Source organism: Leptonotus elevatus, chromosome 10, assembly GCF_054856555.1.
Source record: "Leptonotus elevatus isolate MCC_2025b chromosome 10, RoL_Lele_1.0, whole genome shotgun sequence".
Classification (NCBI taxonomy): domain Eukaryota; kingdom Metazoa; phylum Chordata; class Actinopteri; order Syngnathiformes; family Syngnathidae; genus Leptonotus; species Leptonotus elevatus.
Genome location: NC_141248.1, coordinates 10,941,301 through 10,958,143, shown reverse-complemented (window position 1 = coordinate 10,958,143; position 16,843 = coordinate 10,941,301). Strand labels below are relative to the sequence as shown.

Here is a 16,843-nt window from a genome sequence, read left to right as displayed (position 1 = left end):
AATTCCCATCTACTTCCATCTACATCCCATTAAGTCCCAATTCGCCTTTTGGACTGTGCACTTTACTCTCTCACAACCCAGTGGCCAGCTGACTGAGACCATTCTGAGCCAAAGCCAGTTTTACTCCTGGCTGCATCCCAATTCCATTCAGGGAACGCCTTCCTAAATGACCTTTAATGCACCTCTTAAGTAGATAAGCAATGGGAAGGGCAGAGTTTCATGGGAGTTATGTAAAACGGGATGAATATGAGGCGATTATCTCCTCACCTCATCCTCCTCTGCCTCCTCTCCTTCTTCTTCAGCCTCTCGATGTCCAGCTTGGCTCTGCGCAACACGTCTGTCATTTCGGCCTCCATGGACATGGTTACAGGGGAGGAGCCAGGGGGGTGACCAGGGGCGGGGCTCAGACAGGTGGAATTGAAGGGACCGCGAGAGGGGGGCCGAGCAGCTTGACGTCGCAATGATTCATTCATGGCCTCGCTCTCCAGCAGCTTGGATCTGTGTAAGAAAGACAGGTGATGTCTTCTGATGTTTGGTTTGAAGAAATTCGTGGTTATTAGGACTGACTAGAGGTTAATTTGAAAGTTCAGCAAATAAAGTTGGAGTGTTACAAGAAAAATGAATCCCCACAGAAATGCAAATGTAAAATTTTACAACGTTGCTGTCATATTACAACATTATTCTATAAACATTACGAGGTTGTTGTTTTTTGTGCTGCTAAGGCAGTGACCGGAAAGTCCTTTTTACATTTACTTTTTGAAGAACCAAAAATTAAGAACCCCTTTATTTTCATGTAATGCATAATACATATCGCCAGCAAACATATTATTAGTGCATAATTTATTATCTGACATCAATCTTTCACCTTATACAACTTCCAACAGTTTATCAATTATTGAGCCTTTCCCAAAAGTTTTACTGATATGCACGATGCTGGCCATAAATTAGACTCACCAGATCTCAAAGGTTCCGCCTTAACAAATGCTCGGTTTTGATTGACAATCGAAGAGAAGTACATATTAATTGAAGAATGTTAATTATTCCAATTTCATTTTTTGCAGTGGTATGTGACTACCCTGCATCGTAGAAACATATTGATGACCGTTTTAACAATTTAGCTAATAATTGGAACACATTTCCATATTTTGAAGTTGTGGCCATGATCTCGAGCAGCCCTGCAAGTTTCAACTCTCAGCAAGGTTTTGATATAGTGGTGTAAAAGAATGACAACTGCACTTAGCATGAAAAGCTCTTACCTGAGTTCTTCAACTTCTCGAATGTAGTTCTGAATTAGAGCCCCAATCTCCTGGCTGCCCTCACCTAGAGGCCAAATAAGAGACTTGAGTCAGATGGAAGCAAATACAAAAAATGTGTGCGATTACATACATAAGATTGGAAAAGAGGAGTTAGGAAATAAAATAGCATTCATGTCTGAATCTTAGATGGTCTGTTAGACCCTCATCAACAACAACAAAACAACAAAGAGTAAACAACTCAAGGTGAAGAAAAATCCAAAGGAGCACACGTACTTGACTTGGAGAGCAGCACGCTGACCTCATTGGCCAGCAGGTGTGTAACTCGGGTGTTGAGGTGGTCGATGGTCTCCTGCATGGCCTTGACCCTGAGGCGCAGTGTGTCATTCTCTCTTTGGAGCATGGCGTTCTCCTGGTAGAGGTCGCTGTAACCTTCCGAACCGTCCTCGCATGCCACTCGCTTTCCCTGCATGCCAAGATAGTCCACATGAGTGACAGGAGACAACGAGTATTTGAGGGGAGAGATTCCCAACTAGTATCCCGTGGCCAATTAGTGTGCTGTAAAATATCATCAAATGCGCCACGAGAAATTATATGAGGAGTATAAATCATGCTAATGTGTCAGCATCATTTGGTGCTGCTCCAAATTAGGATTGTCCAGCCTTGGCGGAGGTCAGCGCTGTAATGCGTGCATTCTGGGCTAAAACATGTTTTGAAACAATGTGTGACTTATTTAAACTCGACAAGGCTGGTTGGTGTGTCGAGGGCTCTTCCAGTTGTCATTGTCCAACTCTGAATGATAAACACTAGAAAACTCGATTGCATAATCTATGAACAGAGAGTCCCTGTCTAATCCGGTCACAGCACGCAAACATCATTACGTCCGGTGGCAGAAGCCCGTGTTACTTGCAGTCACATCGGATCCCGTATAACCACATCCAGGCCAAGTCGCATTCACTACCCTCGAGTCACCACGACAGCTCATTTAATCACATTGTATGTGGACAAGCAAGAGGTCAAAAAGTGGAGACTACTTTATGTCAAATACTTCTTCTACAGACGTTTACTTGTCACTCTTGTGAGTTTGTTTTTAAATGGTTTGTCTAACAAAGTTAAAGTAGCAACACGTTTTTTTTTATATTTGATAATAGGTACATAATCGTTACATAATGTAAAAAAAATCTCCATTTATTAGTGCGTGGACTTTGATAAGATTCAATTTGAATGAATTGGAAAGTGATTGGATTTTTGTTGTCAAGTCTGAACATTTGAAAGGCCTCACTCTACAAATTAGCTCCTTTTAGCCATTAGGCTAGATCAGTGGTGGCCAAGTTCGGTCCTCGAGAGCCCCTATCCAGCCTGTCTTCCATGTCTCCCTCCTTCAGCGCAGCTGAATCTAATGATCAGCTCATCAGCAAGCTTTGCAGAAGCCTGATAACGATCCTGATCATGAATCAGATGTGTTAGTGGGAAGAAACCTGGCAAACAGGTTGGATAGGGGCTCTCGAGGATCGAACTTGGCCACCCCTGGGCTAGAAGCTTTGGTGGAGTCTGTTCTCTTGCTCTTGTTTCCACTCATCTTCATCCTAAAACGTATTGCATAAAAGGTAAATATAGAAATTCTTGATACTTCTGTTCAATTATATCCAGCCTGTCTGCACTTCCATCGGGGCCTTACCACACAATTGCATCAGTTAGATTGAGGCTCCTTTCTTTTACTTAACACTTTTCTCATCTCAGCCCTTCTATCATCAACCATTCTCATCAAAATGTGTCACAGTGCCTCCACCACGCACCGCCTTATACTCCATCAACTCCATCTGGAGGCGGGCTATCTCGGCACGCAGGGCGCTGATTTGCTGGCTGGTCTTGTCTTGGTTCACCACCACCTTGTTCTTGATGTTCCGGGCTCGGTTGGCATACTTGAGCGTGTTCAGCGTCTCCATGAAGTCACGGTCGGAGGGGCTGACGCAGGCGATCATCACAGTGCGACTGGAGAGAATCATTGAATACTTTGCTATAATGGGGATGTTTTCAATGCGCATACAACAATATAATACATTTGTGTTCAGGTGAAGTTTTGGCTTTAGCCTGAAAAAACAACACTGTGGTGAACGCCATGTACCTGTTGCCTCCTAGCGAGTCCTGTAGCAGGCGAGTGAGTTTGGAGTCTCTGTAGGGGACGTGTCCCCCTTTCTTGGTCTGATCTCCCAAAGCACTGATGACATTTCCTAGGGCCAACTGCAAAACATACACACACACACACACACAATATATGCATGCTATATCAAGCCAACATTAAACAAACAAAAGCATGTTTACGGTCACGGTCAGTGAAAGCAGTCTGCTTCCGCCTCACCAGTCCACAATTGATGGAGATTCCCTCGCGGGCTCGCTCTCCGGTGGCTCCTGTGCGTTTGAGCCTCTCCGAACCAGCCAGGTCCACAAAGTGGAACTTGGCCATCAGTGCCTCATACTCGGGTTGCTCGATGGCACTGGAGTCCACACCGTTTAATCCCTGAGTGCCCCCATCTCCATTCGGCTAGTAAGGAGGTTGGACGAGAAATAAATACAGCACGTTAGAAAGTAGGAAAACAGTTTATGGGAATATGATGATGACAAAAACGTATTTTTCAAGGACTTGTGCAGCAACATGGCATACATCAGATATTTATACAGCCATGCTCTTATTATTGTACTTCACAACAACAACATGGTATTATGCTATTAGCAAGCAGTTTTTATTCAATGTGAGAAGGAGGCCATTTTGCCACTTTCTGTCAAGTGAGAATGACATCACGGTTGCTCAGGTCTCAGGTAACAACCAATCACAGCTCAGCTTCAGAAAACAGGTGAGCTGTGATTGATCGTTGCCTGAGCCCTGAGCAACTGTGATGTCATCTTCTGTCGACAGCAAGGGGCAAAATGGCCGCCCCCTGAGATGGATAAAAACGGCTGGGTTTTACTTCATAACTCATATTCCTCAAATGTTATCTCAATCAGAATGTCATGTTTCGACTAGTGAGGTCACATATATCGTATTATTGCCAAGAAATGTTTTAAGGTTGACTTCCCCTTTAAGTAACAAAACAGAGGAATCTGATTTTTACCATATTTATACCTTCCTACCCTTACCTGCCTTTTCCATCCTCTCAATAATCCTAATCCCCCTTCCTCCGCCTACCGAGAGATTTGTACATAAAAGCAGATTATGATGAAATTCTGATACGACTGCCAATGAATCTCTCTCTCATGCTGTGTCTTTTGTCTTTGTATTCATCCCCCCCCCCCCCCCCCCCCAGCCCTTCATCCTGCAGCAGGGCTCACCAATTGTAACGACTGTTGGCAGACTCTCATCTGACAGAGGTAGATGGTGAAGATGGCGTGTGAGCGTGAGCTCTGAGCGTTCATCTGCGTGCTGGCAGTGGTGCGGGACAGGGCGCCCAGCTTCAGACACTGCAGCAGCTGCGCACACACAAAATATGACACAGCTACTACTTTTCATTTGAAATGAAAACAAGACAACCTAGTGCAATTGGTCCTCACTACAACTCTTCCGTCACTCTGCATTGCCTGCACACAAGAACGATTTCTGTCCACATAGAGGGAAATTTTGACTGTTTATAATTTTATATGTGTGACGTAAAATATTCTCATTGCATTGATTTTTTTTCTTTTCAAATCCATTCATGCTACAGATAACCGTCAATGTACAAACCGGCAGTGAGGGACAAAAAAAATATTCACCACCAAATCAATTAAAATCAGTGAAGCTGAACGGCAGGAGCAGTCTCTTTTGTTAAGACCGACCTCATTGTAGTTTTTGACAGCGGACCAGCAGACAGTTGTTGACTTTTGGGAGAGACCGCCCCCTGTAATAGTTGCTCACTAAACTCTCAATGTAACCAACCTCAACTTAGACACACTGATCAAATTTAGAGCACATGCACAATCAAACAACATTCCAATTCCAAGAGCCGTCAAAAATTCTGCCTTTTTAAATGACTGTTTTGATTGACACTGTGAGAGGTATTCATTTTAACAGTGTGCATAATAATGTGCTGATTTAAATATGTTGCCCCTCTCCCATAGCTAATCTAAGTCATAGGAATTTTAGCAACACAACTGTCAGTATGATGGACTGTACTACAACACTGCAAACTGCAACTCGAACAATTTATTCAAACGAATGCCTCTCTGACAGCATCAATAAAAACTTGGATTGAAATCATTCCAAAAGCAGAATTATTTGACACTGTTTTTACAGGTACATATATGTGCCAATGGACTGACCTCCTCTTCTGATTGGACAAGTCTGGAAGTGACGCCAGTGGTGTAGATGCTGCCACTCGCATCCTCGTGGATTTTTATGCTGGACTTGCGACTCCGACTATCAGGATCCCTCGTACCATCAAACAAGTCCAGGATCTCTTCATTGTAAAGCTAAAACGAAAATATTTTTTTTATTTCAATAGCAATGCTGAAGTGATCAAATAAAAAAACATGACATCGCCTTCGAGCTTCATAAATCAAAAACAGAAAGTGAAAACCAGAGAATGTTTATCCATAACTATTTTGAACAATAATAAAATAAATAAATAATAAATACATATAATATAATATGTGTAAATATGCCAATATTTTGTGTATACATTCTATGGCATGAGGTTCCCCAAGCTGAAAAATGTAGCCAATCGACAACATTGTTGTTGACCATATTTCTTTACAAGAATTATTATTTACAATTATTTCCTAAACTTTTTCTACACATACTTACTTATTAAATAAAATCTCCATGGAGTAAACATTTATATGTAGAAAAAAATATGCTATTCGTCACTGTATTTTGTGATCTAGAAAGTTAACTACCGGTAACATTTCATAAGATTTCCTGATTATCCTTATCAAAAGAAACCTTAACTTAACACATTTAAACAATCCATTTCCCTAATGGATCATATGAGTGATGACTGAGAGGCCAATGAGGTCAAAGGTCACCCAGTGTAAACTGAATGCTCAGCTTTTCCCACTTACTACCTACCAAACACACACACACACACACACACACACACACACACACCACACATGTGTTTAACATCAACAGTGATAACCTTTTGACCTGTGAAGCTATTGGAAGACACCAACAGCAGAGCGCAGCAGCAAAAACAGACATGACCAACAACCAACCCATATTATTGAGTAGAAGTAGACTAATGCAATTATTTTAAGCATAATCAAATCACCCACCCGCCCTTCCGCGGACCTTCAGAGGAAGCGAAAACGTCCAGCAGAAACCTTCGCTGGCTTTTTATCGCAATGCTTGCACACATGCCCCCCCCCCCCTTCTTTCCCCACTCATCCCTTGCTCGTATCCATCTTGCAGCCCACCGTGATTAAGACTAATGTCAGTCGTAATGGCCAACATTCATTGGGACAAAGCACAGAAGACGCTCCTGCCCATCTGTCATCAGCTTGTCCCTTCCTGTTTGTGGAAAGGGGTCTGATTCTCTCGTTTCCCCCTTTTGTCCCATCTGGTTAGAGTTAATAAGGCCAGTAACCATCCCAGCTCACACACACACACACACACACACACATCAGCCTATGTACATCCACTTCCCTATGCATCACGTACCTCAAGAAACTGGGCGCTGACTTTAAATTCGGGGGGGTGGGTGCCGGCTTCTTTGGCTTGCTCCTTCCTGCTCTGGATCCCTTCAAAGAGCTGGTGAACAGCTCGTGAGATGATGCCCTGCTCCGGCAGGGTCAGACCCACATCAAAACCGGTCCCCATGGTGTAGGTCTTCCCAGAACCCGTCTGAATGAAGGACAGTCAAACCCGTATTTATCATCTAAATGTAGCAGAACCGACAGTCTTACTTTACAAAATAACCTGGATTTTAATATACATAACACAATGTGGTACATGGATGTCATTTTCCCCTCGTTGCCTCGAAAATAATACACGTCAGTTTACTGCATTAGTAGTAAATGATTAAAATATTTTTTAGAACGTGCAACCAATGTACATAAATGCAAAGCATGCTGTTTTTCAGTGCAGCGACATTCCCGATTATTTGTGTGAGCGCACTCCCGCGCCTGCCCTCACTACAGTAGCAGGAACATTGTTGATAGGTTGCAATTCTATTATTTCTCCGTCTGTCCTCCCTGTCATGTTTGTTGTTTTTTTGTATGCTGCCAAGGCCATCAAACATTTTTAGGAAATAAACCATGTGTTGTATTTTTCTACATTTAGGTCAACTACCATGTTGTATTTTAATGTTGGTCATTATGGTGATATTTGGGGAGCTGAGTACTTTTTTTTTTCATGTCAAAACTTCAAGAACCACTCATCTAGAGTATCATGATCAATTATTAATTGGATGTGTATGTACTGAGAAAAGATATAGTGTCTATTTATGACGAAGTATTTTTGGGAAATGTAAAAATGGATCAAATGAATCCTTATACTGATACTGTTTTGTGTCATTTCATGCCAGGATATGAATTATTTTGGTCTAAACTACAATACAATTTATGTTGGGGCCATTATCGACAAACGTTTTACAGGGTGTGAAATTTCCACTGAAATCTCTGCTAAGCATATTAAAGTGGAAAGACGGCAAAATGCCGACAGTATGTTTAACAACTACGGATATACAAACAAACAGCACCTGTACAAACAGAAAACGAAAAACCCAAATAATCCCAAGCATAAACCTTTTTTGGATTAACACACATCCTGGGTGATCCAATCACAAACTGACAGTGCAGGTGGGACTAGAGTGAAGGAATTGAAAGAGAACATTGCTCTCACGCACAATTTGCTTAGCTGTGCTGTGAAAAAGTAGTTGCTTCTAAAACATGCGTTTTTCTGCATAGTTTCCACTTCACGCTCTTTAATGCTTAAGGTCATCAATAAGATATCAAAGATAACCCAAGTCAATATAAAATCCAATTTTTAATGGTGACTTTATTTATTAAGGGGGGGGGGGAGTATTTAAAGCTACCAGGCCTTGTGGAAAAGGTAGAAACAACTGAAGTCAAGCATTTTACATAACTGGCCACAAACCAAACATTTTGCCTCAAAAAAATTTTTTATTTTGCTAAAGAGCAGAATTCATAATTCCCTCAATCACAGCAAGTCATCCAGGTCCTGAATTAGTAAAGCAGTTTCGGGAGGCCGGACACACCTTGGAAGGTTCAAAACTGTTTTCTCCATTTGTGTATAAGGTCTCTCACCATATCCTCTCTCCTTTTCTTGAATTTATTTGGGTCATGGCATTTTGTCGCAGCTTTTGTGATCTTTTGGCAGACTACGTTTTGTCAAACAGGTTCTATTGATATGATTTCTTGCTTGAACAGGTCTGGAGGTAATCAGACCTAGGTGTGGTCTGAGCTCAGTTTCCATAAAATGTGATTAGCCCAGAATTCATTTGTGATTTCAAAAAAGGGACCTAGTACTTTTTCACAGAACGCCAGCTAGCTTTGAATAGTTTTTTTTCCTTAATCAATAAAACCATCATTTAAAAAATGCAGTTGTTACCGCTATATTTGTCTGATGATATTTGTTCCTGACTAATGTGAATGGGGATCGCTGAGTGACATGCATCAGGAGACAGTTCACACCTTGCACTTGTGACAGGACCATACAGGACTTTTGCTAAGGCTGAGATCTCGGCAACATACCTGGCCATAAGCAAACACGGTGGCGTTATAGCCCTCAAAGCAGCCCTCTATAAGCTTGTGCACACACGCTTGGTAGATGCTCTGCTGTTGCGAGTCAATGTCGAAAACAAAGTCGTAGGTGAAGGCCTTGTCTTTCCCCAGGAGGACTTGCGGCTCTCCGGGTGTGACCAATGTACACACGTGGCAACCTTCAATCTTCTCTTTGGCCATCTGAGGACGTATCCTAAGAGATGACAGAAAACATTCATTAAGATCGAGTGGTTAAAATAGTTGCTCTGAATGAAAACTTGGAACTTGAAAACAATGGCTGTGATGTAAAAAAAAACTGCTGGCTGTGCAGTTTTAAATGCAGCATGTTAATCAAATGTTATTCACCGGCTGGATTTGAGCTCCGGTGTGCACAAAAGGCCATACAAACTAGTTCTATAAACATACAGTGTATGTTTGCTTCAATCATTTTGCTTTTGTTCATTGTCTGTGTTGATTATTTTTGGTATGTTTAAATCCATGTGTGATGTTATTCCGCCTTTTTCCAGAAATACCTTGCAGGCTTATAATTGGGTCATAAGGGGCAAAATTCCTGACAACTTGCGTATGCAGCACACGTAGACATAACTGTAAGCACAACATGCTAAATGAAGAGAACAATTTTGTCATAAGATTGTGCAGAAGTACCAAAAAAAGACCTAGCCAGTTTTCGTGGAGAGAAGATCAGACATCCTCATAAGTTCTTAATGCACAATCCTTAAATCACTGACTTAAAATGTCCATGCACTTTTGACAGGCAATCCACTCGAATTCATTTCTTTAGTTTGACTTCCCAAGGTGTGAAATAATCTTGGATTTGATGAGTCTGAAACAGTGCAAGCTCACTGGCAGAACGAGGCCAAAGTCATTAAAATATGGATAATTTCACATCTTTGCAGGCAGAATGAACAAGACAGCTGCAATATGGTGATACAGCACTGTGCTGCTATTTGCCTAAGAGGGACCACTTGAACTAATTTGTATCGGAAAAGAGCAGCGCGAGTTCAATTTATGTGCATACATGTTAACTTCCTGCCAAGGAAAATACTCTCAGACATTGCAGAATACATTAAACATAAGATCTGTCGCACAGTCATGTGGTCAGGTTAGTCTTTTTGTGCGGTGAAGTAATCACTTAAGGATGCAGAGAACATGATGAGCCAACACTATTGGAGCACGGTGTCCACCACTCCACATGCTAAACCAAGGATCAATCCTAAGGGGATGCAAATCAACTCGCTATCACTGAGTTTAAACCGCAAGCCCCCAATGGGATGTTGCAACATGACACACACACAGTGATACGGTAATAAAAGTTAAAGTGCCGAGAGTTGCCGCATCACAAGGACACATGCAGGAACAAATAGTGTACCAAGACAGTATAAAAACAAGAATCACTAACGGCACATGGCTGTCTAAAATACAATATCAGACACAAGCACTACTAATTCCTTTTCCTTAATTTCCTCTTAATTTCTCAATTCGTCAGATATAACAGATTAACGAATGATCGGCCCGCTATCACATGGATTTTTTTTTTTTAGTTCAGTTTTATAACCCAATTTAGTAGTTCTGCTTGCAGTTTAATTTGGATGTGTTTCCGCTGTCAGCCACTAGATGGCAGTGCATCATATTTGTGTACTGTGTAAAAAGAGTTACAGTGAAAACAGGAAGCATTTCAAGATCAGCACAGTTTTTGCTCAAGGAGGTCAGGTAATGGGCACACTGATGTTTATTGATGACTGAATTGTGAGTTTTTAAGCGATACGGTTTGCTCATAAGCAACTTTTTAAGAAGGCCAACAAATGTAATATTGTTTTTCATTTACCTAATGTCAGTATGAGTGATCTGACCGTCAGGCTTTATGCCGCATCGTCGCATTTTGCACTAGTCAGCGGTTTGCCCATTAGGATAACTAGCTTCCCTTGTCATTGAAAAGACAACATCTCTGCAACTTCATAATTACACTCTGCTCACGAGTCCTTCAATACAATAAGACAAAATGTTATTTGTGCGCTGTCATTTTCATCAATCTATTTTCAATGTCACTAATCCTGTTTAGGGTCACGGGAGCTGCAGTCAATCTCAGCAGACGGCAGGCGAATGGCAGACTGGTCAACCACAGGGCACGTACAGAAACAGGCAATCTTTTACACTCAAATTCACACACAGACAAAGAGTGGGAACCAAATCCACGCTGCCTACACGGAGGTCAGGCAAGTAAACGTCAGTGGCATTGTCATAAGGGGGATGGCTACTGAAACAAATCACTATAATGCATAAAATGAGTCTAAAATGCTAATTGCAATTACATGTCCTATACTTGTCAGTCACTAAGATGGCGTCTGTATAAGCTCTCCATAAAAGACCCACCACACGCACACAGGCAAAGGGAAACAAACACACACACTGATGAAAGTCAGTGTGCCCACCGGGAGATGAATGGAGCGGCTATTTATACTCATTTCAGACACTCACACAAGCCTCAGCTGCAGTGACAAAGGACAGGATCCATAACATTGATTGGGACAGCAATTGTCTCACACTCTCTCCATTCTCTCTCTCTCTCTCTCTCTCTCTCTCTCTTAAGGACATTTAGCAACAAGAAATAGCCCGAAACCTCACAATTAAAAGTTTGGATAAGATTAAGGCTGTGAAAAACAGAAACATTTGAAGCAGTTTCTGGATTTCTCATAGTGCAAATCATCTCATCTCTGCAGATAACGGATTACATATCCTCTTGCGGCTAATTCTGAACACACACAAGTTTGCTTTATTATCTTTGTGGGGCCATCTCATTGTTCATAATGCATTTCCTAGCCCCTTCCCCTAATTCCAACCATAAAAAATGATTGCCTACCCTTATTCCTTACCCTAACCTCAACCATAACCCAATTCAAACCTAAACTCTAAAACCAAGTCTTGACCCTCAAAAAGAGGTCTAAACTTGTGGGGCCCAGCAAAATGGCCCCACATGGACGGGTGGGCCCCACAACTCTGTGAAATCCTGGAATGTTGGCCCCACTATGTAACAAAAACAAGACCTCACACACATACACACACACACACACACACACACACACACACACACAAACGTGTGCGCGCTTACACACACAGAAACTCATTTCACACAAGCTCCGAGGGAATTCCCTTATTAGACTAATTATCAAACCCAATAGTGCTAATTAGGAATAGTCTGGAAAAGGCAAACAAACAAACACCCACAGTCACATGCACTAATTGTGCCTTTTTAAACCTTGACAGCAGTGAAAGTCAAAGATGCCAGATGGGGGTGTATCGTACATACTCAGTAACATTTTTGGAATATATTCTACAGTTCCTTTTTCATTCTGAACGGCATACACAGGGTTGGGAGGTCAAAGCATGCAACGAACCACCATCAGACAAGCATTGTATTAGTTAGTTTTCCAGTTAAAACAAATTTGAATATTGCAAATTTTACATTGTATGCATTGTCTTCATCACAAAGCGTCAGTCAGACTTATATATGACTGTATGACTGCCAATTTCACCATCAATGTTTAGTGCCTGTGACTCATGCTGATACCAGTTCACCCAAGGAGCATGTTTCAATTATGCTACGTATTATATTCAATTTGACTATGGTTTGTTTGTTTGTAAATCCTGTAGGAAATAATCAAAAAGTAATTATTCTGTTCCAGGTCAAAGAGCACAAAACACACACAATTGATGCCTTCTCCCAGCCCAAAATAAATAAATAAATTAGATACACCACCTCAATTGAACTCTTCCATAACATACAATTTTGTGTTAAATATAGAGCCCCAAAATAGCATTGATTCCAGCAAACCATTCACTCAATTGGAACACTGTACAGAGGTGTTAATAAAAAATATTTAGAATGTAGTGTGAAATGTGCTTGCAGTGGTATAGCAACACACTCCATCATGCATTCATTCAATAGGGTTGATCTCAAATGACGTCACATTTTCCTCATTAATATGCATGAGTCGGACAAAATGACAAAAACTGTACAAAAATTGTTTTTGATAGTCATAAAGAGTCCCATGAGCATCAATAAGACTTTATAATCATGACTTTGACCACACTAATGCATAAGCCAATGCTATGAATACTAATGTAGCCTTTATTACGCATTTCCCCTTCAGCTGGGCTGGTTTAGGAGGGTCCAGTTGCCTTGGGAACGCCACAAGCCACTCGGGGACTGCTAATATGAATTGACCATATGAGTGTGCACATTGTGTTTGCATTACACCCCCACACCCGCTAAAATACAATTGTTCTTGAGTGGTGCACAAATTACAACATATCCAATTGTGCGGTAATCCTCACACGTTTGTCCAATCAGTAGCCACAGAGTAACCAAGATGAGATTACAAGTCGGTCGCCAACGATCCCAGTAGACCCATATCAACCCGCTGTTGACTATGTGTGTTCACGTCCATCCAACCTTCAAAACAGCAGTGGTTATAACCAAAGAGTTCTTTCCCCGAGTGCAAACAGTTTAGTAAAGACCCACACACATAAACATGCACACACTCACACATAGGCAGAGTTAATCGTATTCACATGAGCTGGGAGTGTTTCGGGGTTCTGTTGTTTGTCAGCTGGCACAGGAAGCCTGCTACTGCTTCATACAACACTCGGCCCATTTATCCGAAAATAAGATCCCACAAACACGCTCACGTAAATAATTGCATTCAGCTCCTTTGGAACAACCGTTCTTCATTTGCTTTCTTCCTTTTCCCGTCTTTTCTAAATGTTATTCTTAACAAAGTCTCATTCTGGTGCTCCCATTTTATTCATCGAGTCGCGTCTTCACACACCCGGCACGATCCTTGCAAAAACACAACAGGCCAGGACCAGTTCCATTTCTGTTCCTTCAGATAACAGCAGAGACCAATGTGGTCTTTTCCTTGGTGTGTCAGTTTCTGTCACTCTGGCTTGCTTTCCTCCAGACCATCAAGTATCATTTTCGTAGCGGAAAGGGGGTTAAGACGACATTTGGCGAGCAATAAAACACTGAGCAAACAAAAAGGAGGATACATTTGGAGAGAGCTGGAGCTCAGGCTCAGTCTGCTATACAGGAAAAGAATGAAAACATTGATTTGTGTCAGATAACATTCTTCAAAAATCCGCTGCCTATTTAGCTAGAGGATGCCTGTATGGCCATAAAACAGCATGCAGAAATAAAACAGAACTATTCAATGTAACAAATGTAGTTTCTACAATGATGAAATGAAATTCCGCTGCAATTCCGTAAAACTTATACCAAACTGTGTCTTAAAGGGATAGTTGACTCATTGAGCCATTTTTAACAGCAAGAAGATAATATTTTTTGTCTATAATTAATGTGATAACTTCATTCACAAACAATTAATACTTTTAAAAACGAATTTTGCCACTTGCTGTCGACTGAAGATGACATCGCCTGTGCTGAGGAAGCAGGTAACAACCAATCATGGCTCAGTTTGCTGACCAAACCCACAAAACAGGTGAACCATGATTGGTCGTTACCTGCTTCCTCAGCACAGGTGATGTCATCTTTAGTCGACAGCAAGTGGCAAAATTCGTTTTTAAAAGTATTACTTGTACATGAAAAAATAATGAAGTTATCAAATTAATTCTGGACAAAATATTCACATTTTACATCTGAAAAGAGCTCAATGAGTCAAGTATCCGTTTAAGAAGTCACTGAGACCGATACCAAGCACAAATACCACTAATACTTCTGAAATTACCCACAAAAAACAATGGCAATTTTCTATTCATTTAATTCTTAATTTCTAGTTCCAGACATCCCAAGTACCGATTGAAATAAGGCCTGGTAATTTTTCTGGTATAAAATGTTCAAATTTGTATAAAGTGTAATCTGCTCACTCTCTCTTTTTGCTTTGTGCTGCTTTTCAGGATCCAGCAGGAGAGAACAAAGAATGAGAACATATCTTCCAGAAAATGCTTCTTCTTCTTTCTTTTTTGCAATAAATGTCGCCACTGCATGGGTTATTTCCCCAGTTTTTATTTCAATCAGCACAGTCTGTGTGTTCAAAAGCATTCTCAATAGACGCTTGTGGTTTTGCTGGTGTTACCTTTTCAAGTCGCTTTACCGTCTTGCATTCAGTAAACATCTGGATACGAATGAGGTTGGTCGCACTGCTTCGATTTCCATAAGATTACGGCCGTTTCAAACAACGCTTTCAGTGAAATGTCTGCCAGGAGTTTACACGCCATCATCAATGTTGAAACCAAAATAAGTCGTGCAAAGTTTGCAAATCTTTACGATATATTTCGCATACAGACCTCAGCTGACATCCATGTGTGATTACATTTTATCCATGTCTTCAGTAACACATGGCAGTAGTCTCTTTTTTTTTTTTTTTAGCTAACAACATGCCACCAAATAAGTCAAAGCCTGTTTCCACCTGTGTTAACCCCCAAAAAAAAAAAAGAGTTCACATGCATGTGGGTGCATGAGAGGGCTGAATGAGCACGCTCTCCGCTGAGTCGCAAGCAAAATGCAAGATGACATCTATAACAGCTCCAAATATTAAAGCGAAAGTACTCTGATTTATCCTAACACAGAAGGTGTCGAGCGAAGGTCACGCGTAGCAGCAAACATCAAACGCATCATTGCCTGACGTCAGCTCATTGTTTTGGTTGGTACTTCCCACGACTTAGCTTCAACATGCCCAGTTACCATTAGCGTACTAAATTAGCGTACCCAAAACAATGAAGGTAGTGAATCTAAAAATAAAGTTCTGCCCAGAAGACAAGTGCAGACAGAAAACATTAGCAACAAGCTGGTGGATATTAAAAATAATTAACAGTGCAGACATTTCTGACAGAAGACATCAAATCACAGCTGAGAACGGTCAACATTAAAATTGCTCTCAATGGAGTGAAGAAGACCTCGACTAAGGCTGAGCAATCCAAATTTGGATCAGCCCATCTGTGTAATTCCCTAAATTAATGGAACATAGTTAAGAATATTGTACGGGTAATTGCGAAAATATTAAAAGCCTGCTGTATTACGCATCATTTATTATGACCAAATACAATCAGAGTACATTCAGCTCTATATTGCGCTATTTAGCAAGAATAGCATGGTTAATTACAGTTATTTTGTGATCAATGCAAAGTTTTGGATGTGTTTTGTCCATACAAGTTAACCTTTGCCACGCTATACACTGACACAATGCTACAGATACAAAATGTGTGCAAACTAACTGCAGACTTGACTAATCGTCTGTACTCTTAATCTAATCTGTGTAGTGTGATAACTAAATGTGCCTCTCACACAACTCGATATATAGTGGGAGATAGAGAAAGGAGGCAAAGGACAGAATGTGGCAATTGATGTAGATTGTTTTGCATGACGAGGCATGCAACCACAGGAAATTGGCTTTGGCCTATTTTAGGTGTTTATGCTGAGGGCATATTGATGACCGAGGGATGAAACTGGAGAGCCCCAACGGTACAGTATAGTGGCAAGCGGCTCACTGCTGAGGTCAAAACATTTGCCGAAATGAATTATGGAACGGTCACTGATGGCGCAGTAGTAGTTCACTCCATTTTGGCCAAAAAAACAACAACACATTATTATTCATCATAAATGATGCATGTGAACATGATTCAAATAAAACTGAGACCTGTAGTCCACGCATATCAAATTCTCAGAAAGAGGGAATACAATTATATTCAACAGTTGCTGTTTGTTTGTTTGTTTGTTTTGGCTGAAACCGAAAAAGAGAAATGCTTGGCCGGAAAATAAACGGCGAAGAAAATGTATGCCATTTTTTAAAATTATCTTTACATTTATTATAATTAATTAAAATTATAATATTATTATAATTAATTAAAATTATAATATTATT

At 40.9% G+C, this 16,843-nt stretch overlaps 1 protein-coding gene across 3 annotated transcripts in view; it reads right to left on the bottom strand.

Moving 5' to 3' along the window:
• The window catches only part of kif21b (kinesin family member 21B), a 65,649-nt gene that overhangs the window by 35,853 nt on the left and 12,953 nt on the right, over positions 1-16,843 (bottom strand). For all 3 annotated transcript variants that reach the window (XM_086086957.1, XM_086086959.1, XM_086086958.1), the window contains exons 2-11: positions 8,940-9,162; positions 6,886-7,068; positions 5,547-5,696; positions 4,581-4,718; positions 3,613-3,795; positions 3,379-3,494; positions 3,050-3,245; positions 1,530-1,719; positions 1,257-1,320; positions 268-498 (exon numbers count right to left, since the gene is read on the bottom strand). In XM_086086957.1, coding sequence (XP_085943083.1) covers positions 268-498; positions 1,257-1,320; positions 1,530-1,719; positions 3,050-3,245; positions 3,379-3,494; positions 3,613-3,795; positions 4,581-4,718; positions 5,547-5,696; positions 6,886-7,068; positions 8,940-9,162 — 1,674 coding nt within the window. The remainder of the gene's footprint in view (positions 1-267; positions 499-1,256; positions 1,321-1,529; positions 1,720-3,049; positions 3,246-3,378; positions 3,495-3,612; positions 3,796-4,580; positions 4,719-5,546; positions 5,697-6,885; positions 7,069-8,939; positions 9,163-16,843) is intronic.